This window comes from Leptonychotes weddellii, chromosome 2 (assembly GCF_054177405.1).
Source record: "Leptonychotes weddellii isolate Sample4059 chromosome 2, ASM5417740v2, whole genome shotgun sequence".
Classification (NCBI taxonomy): Eukaryota; Metazoa; Chordata; class Mammalia; order Carnivora; family Phocidae; genus Leptonychotes; species Leptonychotes weddellii.
In genome coordinates, this window is record NC_138370.1 from 99,589,543 (window position 1) to 99,597,197 (window position 7,655).

General features: G+C 38.3%; 1 protein-coding gene across 1 annotated transcript in view; it reads left to right on the forward strand.

Annotated features, from left to right (window-relative positions):
- LOC102734915 (TBC domain-containing protein kinase-like protein) overlaps positions 1-5,746 on the forward strand; it is a gene marked incomplete at its 5' end in the record, with an annotated part of 153,706 nt that extends 147,960 nt beyond the window's left edge. Inside the window, one exon of the mRNA XM_081813128.1 lies at positions 3,587-5,746. Coding sequence (XP_081669254.1) covers positions 3,587-3,697 — 111 coding nt within the window. The remainder of the gene's footprint in view (positions 1-3,586) is intronic.
- Between the last annotated feature and the right edge of the window lie 1,909 nt (positions 5,747-7,655).

Here is a 7,655-nt window from a genome sequence, read left to right on the forward strand (position 1 = left end):
ACAGGACTATACCTATTAAAATTGCAGTTTGAGATCTCAGACAAACCTGACCAACAAATGAATCCCATTATCTAGTAAAATTATTCTCAATGCTGGCTACACAATAGAATCATCTAGGAGCCCTCAAAACAAACAAGCAAATAAAAAACCTGATGTGGGAGCTATATCCCCCCAAAATTCTACTTATTACTGATCTCCAGTGGGTCTGGGTATCACTGTTTAATAAAAGCACCCAGATGAGTCTGACGGCTCCATAACCACTGGTCCAATATGACATCCTGCCACTTCTGCCAAGGATATTGCTCAGTGAGTCTAGGTTTGTGAATTCTGTTTGAAGTCAGGCCTCTCCCAAAGCTGCAGCTGCAGGCTACTCTAGATCCTTAATCACTAAAGTCTAGTACCCTGTATCTTAACACCCTAAAGCTGCCAAAGCCAGATGAAGAGTAAAAGATGGGTGAAGCCCTGAACTCTACGTGCCTGGTTCTCCTCTTTTCCACCACCTGTCTTCTCCGTGAGTGACATGGCTTTTTTCACACAGTGGACACCACCCCTGGACATTCACAGCCCTTTCCTTCCTCCCTAACCCGTCAGACTATAGCCACAGAGAACACTATCCAGTGCACAATTGTGGCCATCACATCTGGCTTCCCATTCCCTTCAGGCATCAATAAAAGAGGGATGGGGATGGGGGAACAGCTCCCTTAAGCCCTGTTAAATTCAGAGGTACCCTGAACTTCTACTTGTGTAATCGCCCTACTACTTGATGTTGTTTGTTACTATCTCCTCCACTGATCTATAAGCACTGCAAAAACTGAAACAGTGCCTGGTACTCAGTAGGTGCTCACTAAAATGTTTGATGGATGAATTAATGAATGAAGAGGAACCGCTGCCATGGTAGGAGTGGAAAAGATGCAGTCATGCCTTCACTGTTAGGCCCACTATTTAACACGGGTAATTGCAGCCACAAGCAGAGCAGAACTCACAATCCTAACCTGAAAACTCAACATTGGCACTTTTTCTTTACTTAAGCACAGCCTTGCTTTCAAGGCACCAAAACATTTGCTATCTCCTTGTATTCTGCTTCTACTTTTCTTCTTAGACCTCCCACACAGCAACACCCTAATTGTTCCAAAGTGCTCTGTTCTGTCTGCTTTGCCTTTACCATTTCCAGCTCAACGGCAGCCTAGTTGTTATGTCCCTCCTTAAAATAACCATGGGAACTCTTTCTAGCTCTACAGCATAGTTTCAGAGAGATTAAGTTAAATGTACAGTAGTAAGTCCTTCCTTTCTTGCTTTCTGACTTCTACAGTGTTTTGAAAGTACTGAATGCTAAGACTGCTTATCCACAAGATTTTTTTCAATAATGGTATGTTTATCTCAGAGTTCTGGCTTACATGTTAATTGTATTGCTACATGTGGGAGAACGAAGCAAAGATGTTTCAGTAATCATATGGTTCCAGGGACTGTGCTGCCTGCACTTGACTCAGAGCAGATGAATCTAGCACCTCTGCTCTTACAGACCAAGGAATAAGCAAGAACAGCATGAAGACCAGCTCACAGTAGCAGTCTAGCTCACTTGATAACTTCTGAAATACAGATGCACTGTTTTTCTTCAATATTAATTACTATTAAAGATACTTTCAGGTGGCAAAAATGTATAGGATCTGAAATGTTAATAGCCATTGAATCTATTGAGGCACTGCAGAGAATGATGGAAAAAATCAGTGGCATCAGCAGTATTAAGATCCATTTCTGTGAGTAGTTTTGAAGATTGTTAAAGCGATATCTATTCCACCTACCTCCTGATACCTTTATCTTGTTGGCTGTAGGTGGATGTTTCAAAATATTGTACTCGGACTACCTGCTGTAGAATCATCTAGGGGTGTTTGTTTAAAACAACCACCACCACCGCAACAAAAACACATTCTTGAGCCCCAGATCAATAAAGCAGAATCCTTGGGGTTGAGGCCTTGAACTTATCCTGACCAAAACATTCAGCCTTTGAACGATAAAGTCTAGATTGCTTGCTTGAGACTTCACCAACTGTTAAACTTCAAATACTCCCAATAGCACTGTCAGCAGGTATTCTTTTTTCTTGAGGGATCTGAGATCAGGTTATGACAAAGTAATTGAAAAGAACATGAAGGCACAAGTACCCAAGGAGGAGGAAGAGAATACCACCAAGGGGAGGGAATGGAAACAGAAAGCCAGAGTCCAAGAAAACCCTTCTTTCCTTCATCCTTTGCCCAGGTTATATGTCCTATGTCTTGGTGTAGTTCAGTCCAACAAGCATATATTGAGCCCCTGCCATGTGCCAGGCACTAGGGATAAAAAGAAACAGAGCAGGCTCACTGTCCTGGGGGAGTTTACAGTTTGGTAGAGGAAGCAGGCTCTTAAATGAGCAATTTAAATAAACATGGTAGGCAAAAGACAGAGATTTGCCCAAGGAATTTTAGGGACTAAGAAGAGGGGTTTGTAATGGAGACTTAGCATGTAGAGAAGAAATTGCCTGAGTGGGGAAATAAGTAGAAATTAGGCAGATGGGGGTGGGGGTGGGGGTTTTGAGGAGGAACTAAAGGGAATCCAGGAACTGGCGGGAAATGGTGCATGTTCCCAACAAAGGGCAACCTGCACAACCAAAATGCTCTGAATCCTAAAGTGATCTCATTTCTATCGGGATTGACAAGCAGTTCAGGACTGCTTTATCATAAGGTCAAAGGAATGGAGAAAGATAACCAGTGATCCTGGATAGGCAGACATGGGCCAAGTCAGAAGGTGTATGTATGTCTTGTTAACTTTTCAAAGTCCTATTTTGCTAGCCATCTAGAAGACCTCTTAGATCAATCCTTCAAATTCATTCCAAGTTTATGGTCTCAAACTGTTGATTGAAGTTGCTCCAGAAACACATTACAAGTTTATGGGCCCTCTCTGGGACATTATACAAGAATTGAAATAACTAATAAATGGACAGTAATATCAAAAATTACTCAATATAGGGGCACCTGGGTGGCTCAGTTGGTTGGGCATCTGCCTTCAGCTCCGGTCATAATCCTGGAGTCCTGGGATCGAGCCCCGCATCGGGTTCCCTGCTCAGGGGAGAGCCTGCTTCTCCCTCTCCCTCTGCTGCTCCCCCTGCTTGTGCTCTCTGTCAAATAAATCTTTAAAACAAAAATTGTTCAATATAGATTTGAGAATGTTTTAACTATCACTGGAAGGATACATGAAAAACAGTAATATTAATGACCTCTGGAGAGGGAAACTGAGAAGAGAGGTAGGAGGAATTTACATCTCATGGTATACCTTTTGTACTGTTTGAATAATTACCATGTATATTTATTGCCTAATCCAACAAGTTTAAAAGAGAAGTAAAGAGACACATTTATTCCATAGCATAAAGAAGCTGTCAACATGTTAAATGGTGATTTGATTTCTATTGAAAACCCAATTAATGATTCATTGATACAACAGTGACAGTAATAGTATTATTAAAGTAGTTTTGTCCTTCACAGCTTGGGGGAAAAAATGGGATTGGAGAAATACAGATTTTGTATATCCTCTATAAATTTGGACTTTTTTTTCTTTTCAGTTTGCAGCTCATCTTGTGAAGATGAAATATCCAAGAATCTGCATTCTAGACGGTGGCATTAATAAGATCAAGCCAACAGGTCTCCTCACCATCCCATCTCCTCAAATATGAAGAACCAAGACTGTGACTGTGAAAAGGACAGAGTGATATCAGCCCCCAACAGCCCACCTCTTCACAGCCTCACCACTCTGAGACAGAGCTAGACTTCCAGATTGTTGCATTTTCATAAAGTTTTGTCATGAAACATTTTTTTTAAATCTCATAACCCACATGTTCAACCATCCAGCCAACAAACTTGACTGTACATGTATTGCTGAAAGAATTTCCATAACAGTGAAATCCGATCATGTATTTTTACCACAGTGCAACACAAAGCCAGAGGAATTCAGCTGACAAGGCAGATTTAGCACAAAGCCAGAGGAATTCAGCTGACAAGGCAGATTTAGCATTATCAAGAAATCTCAATTGCACTGAAAAAGCTGTCTCCCATTGCACTGAACAGACAGTCCTAACAAAGGTATTATTTAGAAACATAGACTGAATGGGGGTTGAAATCATCTTTCTATGATAGTGAAAATCAAAAAGCTATTCTCAATATATTCCTTGTAAGTAAATGCTATATTTGGCAACTCATTTTGGCCCAGACAGATCATGTGCATGCGTGTGTGCGTGTGTATGTGTGTGTGGTTTGTTTAGGAGAAGAATTTAGCCCACTGAAAAAAGTAATAAATAATTTACTTCCAGAAAAATGAAAGTCAGAAACCATTCACATTAGATAGAACATTTGTTAAGCTCCTATGTCAGAGAAACGCAAAATAGGACTGACTTAAACAAACTAGAACTGTATTTCTCACATAAAAGTCTGCATAATGAGTCTAGGGCTAGTATACTGATTTCATAATCATCAAGAACTGAGGTATCTTCACATTGCTTTATTACCCTCAATACATGGTTTCTATCTCATGGATCAAGATGGCTGCTCAGCTCATACCATCATATATGCCATTTAGAAGGAAGGGAATGAAGGAGGAGGGGGGTGTTGGGGGGGAAGGAAAGAAATCAGGAATGGAGCAAATAAGAAAGAGAAGGAAGAGAATGCTCTTTCTCTTTAAGGGCACAAACCAGAAGATGCACATATTACTTCTGCTTATATACCATCAGCCAGAACTTAGACATGTGGCTACACCTAGCTATAAGGAAAACTGGGAATATAATCTTTGGCTGGGAGGTCATTTACCCAGGTAAAAAATTTTATTATTATTTTTTAAAGTTTTAATTATTTAAAAAATTCATTAAACATTATTATTAAAATTTATTATTACTGTGTGGGAAGAGAACATATATTGAAAGATAACTAGCAACCTCTGCCACATTATTCTAAAAATTAAGTACTGTACGTCATTGAATCTCACACATATCACAATTTTATGAACCATAAAGAAAAAAAATGCAACCAAATCAACTGGACATACCATCAGTTATAAGACGCATTCCCATTTCAGAAATGTACGCATCTTAGAATTATTGAACTATAGTTCCTTTCTTGACGATCTTCAATTTTAACTAAACAGTGTTGTTGTTTTTCCTCTTTAACTTATATTCCTCTTCAGTGTTAGGAACTACCTAGGTGTAGAACATTTCCATAAGAGCCTCAGTTCAACTCTCTGGCTCTGGTTTTATTGTTGCTATTTGTTTTGGTTTTTTGCATCTACTTTTTTATTGAGATACAATTTACATACCATAAAATTCATCCTTTTAAAACATACAATTCAGTGGTTTTTAGTATATTCAGAAAATAGTGCAATCATCACTACTGTCTAATTCCGGAACATTTTTATTCTCCAAAAAAGAATCCTGTAACTATTAGCGGTCATTCCCCATTAATCCCTCACAAGGTCTTTGATTTAATGTTTATATATGATGTGAGATACGTATGCAACCTCAATCTTGCATGTAGATTGCAAGCTGTCCCAGAGGCTGTGTCATTTTATTTGTTTTGCTTAATTGAATTATATTTAGTCATTCACCAAATATGTTTTAAATACCTATTAGATGTACGACATTGACATAACTAGTGATTATATCATTCTGTGACCCCTACATAATATACAAAGAAAAAATGTTTGAGAATAATAAAATTTTACCACCGTTTCCCTAATAGTATTTTGAGGTCATCATCTGCCATGGTAAGAGAAATATTATTAAGTTCTCCTGTCCTTTCCTTCAACCTTTGGTGATTTATCTGACTTCATAGTCCTAACGTGGTACTGATGATCACTTGGAAGGAGTGGTTCCGAGTTCTAAGTTTGCCTTACTGAGAAAGCAGAGAAGGATGAGGGGTGGGGATATGATTTGAATGAATTGGGAGGGCAGTAGGGGAAGATGAAGACCTGGGTATTGAGGAGAGCTGTGTGAGAAGATAATAGTAACCAACCAATCACAATTTTGCATTTGATCTTTCTTAAAACTTGATACATTTAGGCTTACTTTTTTAAATGAGTTTTTTAACCATTCAAATTATGAATATTTAACATTCTCAACAGTAAAATAAGAAAGAGCACGCAATCACTGCCATGTTTACATTCTGGACATGATATTTAGTGGCAGATAGTTTCAACAAAGTTGACATCAGCTATTTGTTGCCCTAAACCCATATGACCTATGACTATAGAAGTCCTTGGGAATATATCATTGACTCCTACATTGTCGCTATCAGCACTGTTTGTTTCTGGCATCAGCAGTCTCTTTCCCCCTGTCTGGATTGCCCATACTACCACCACCAGCCCCACAGATACACACACACACACACACACACATCCTTTAAACTCCACCAGTAGCATCTCCAGTCATTTCAGTCTTCCCCATGATGCATTAAAAGCCTCAACTACCATATATTGCATTATTTGTTTCAGAGGTACAGATCTGAAATTCAACAGTCTTGCACAATTCACAGCGCTTACCAGAGCACATACCCTCCCCAGTGTCTATCACCCAGTCACCCCATCCCTCCCACCCCACCCCCCATTCCAGCAACCCTCAGTTTGTTTACTGAGATTAAGAATTCCTCATATCAGTGAGGTCATATGATACATGTCTTTCTCTGTTTGACTTATTTCGCTCAGCATAACACCCTCCAGTTCCATCCACGTTGTTGCAAATGGCAAGATCCCATTCCTTTTGATGGCTGCATAATATTCCATTGTATATATATACCACATCTTTTTTATCCATTCATCTGTCGAGACGATGGACTCTGAAAAACAAACTGAGGGTTCTAGAGGGGAGGGGGTGGGAAGATGGGTTAGCCTGGTGGTGGGTATTGAGGAGGGCACATTCTGCATGGAGCACTGGGTGTTATGCACAAACAATGAATCATGGAACACTTCATCTAAAACTAATGATGTAATGTATGGGGATTAACATAAGAATAAAAAAAATTAAAAAAAAATGAATTCTTACAGAAGATGCTACAATCTCTACATATAACAGATAAAAATAGTGTCTCATTACTATAAATGTGTTTTAGACACACATCTTTACATTAATTTGTCAATAGTAAATAAAATAATAATATAATATAAATAGTAATAAATAAATAAATAAATAAATAAATAAATTTAAATTAAAAAAAAAGCCTCAACTACCAAAGCATTCCATTCATACTTCTAATAATAGACTTACTACATCATTTTGCAATTATCTGTTCACATTAGGGACCCATATTAAAATATGAGCCCCTTGAGGTCAAAGACCATAATTTATACTTCTTTTTGTATTCAACAACCTACTACACTGGAGATGCTTGTTAAGTGTAAAATTGAATTTTATCTCTAACTTAGGGATTTTAGAATCTATATGGATAGAAAAAAAACAGGTAATTTTTTCAAATGCCAATTTATCTGGTACCTGGTGATATATAAATAAATAGAAATCGTAATTCACTGAGTGAAGACAGTATCTCTAATATTCTACCTAGCTCTAAAATTCTATAATTCGATAAGTTGGAACAAATAACTTCCAACAACAGAGTAAACTAAGCTAGTTGCATTCCCTTTCCAAAGCATAAAAA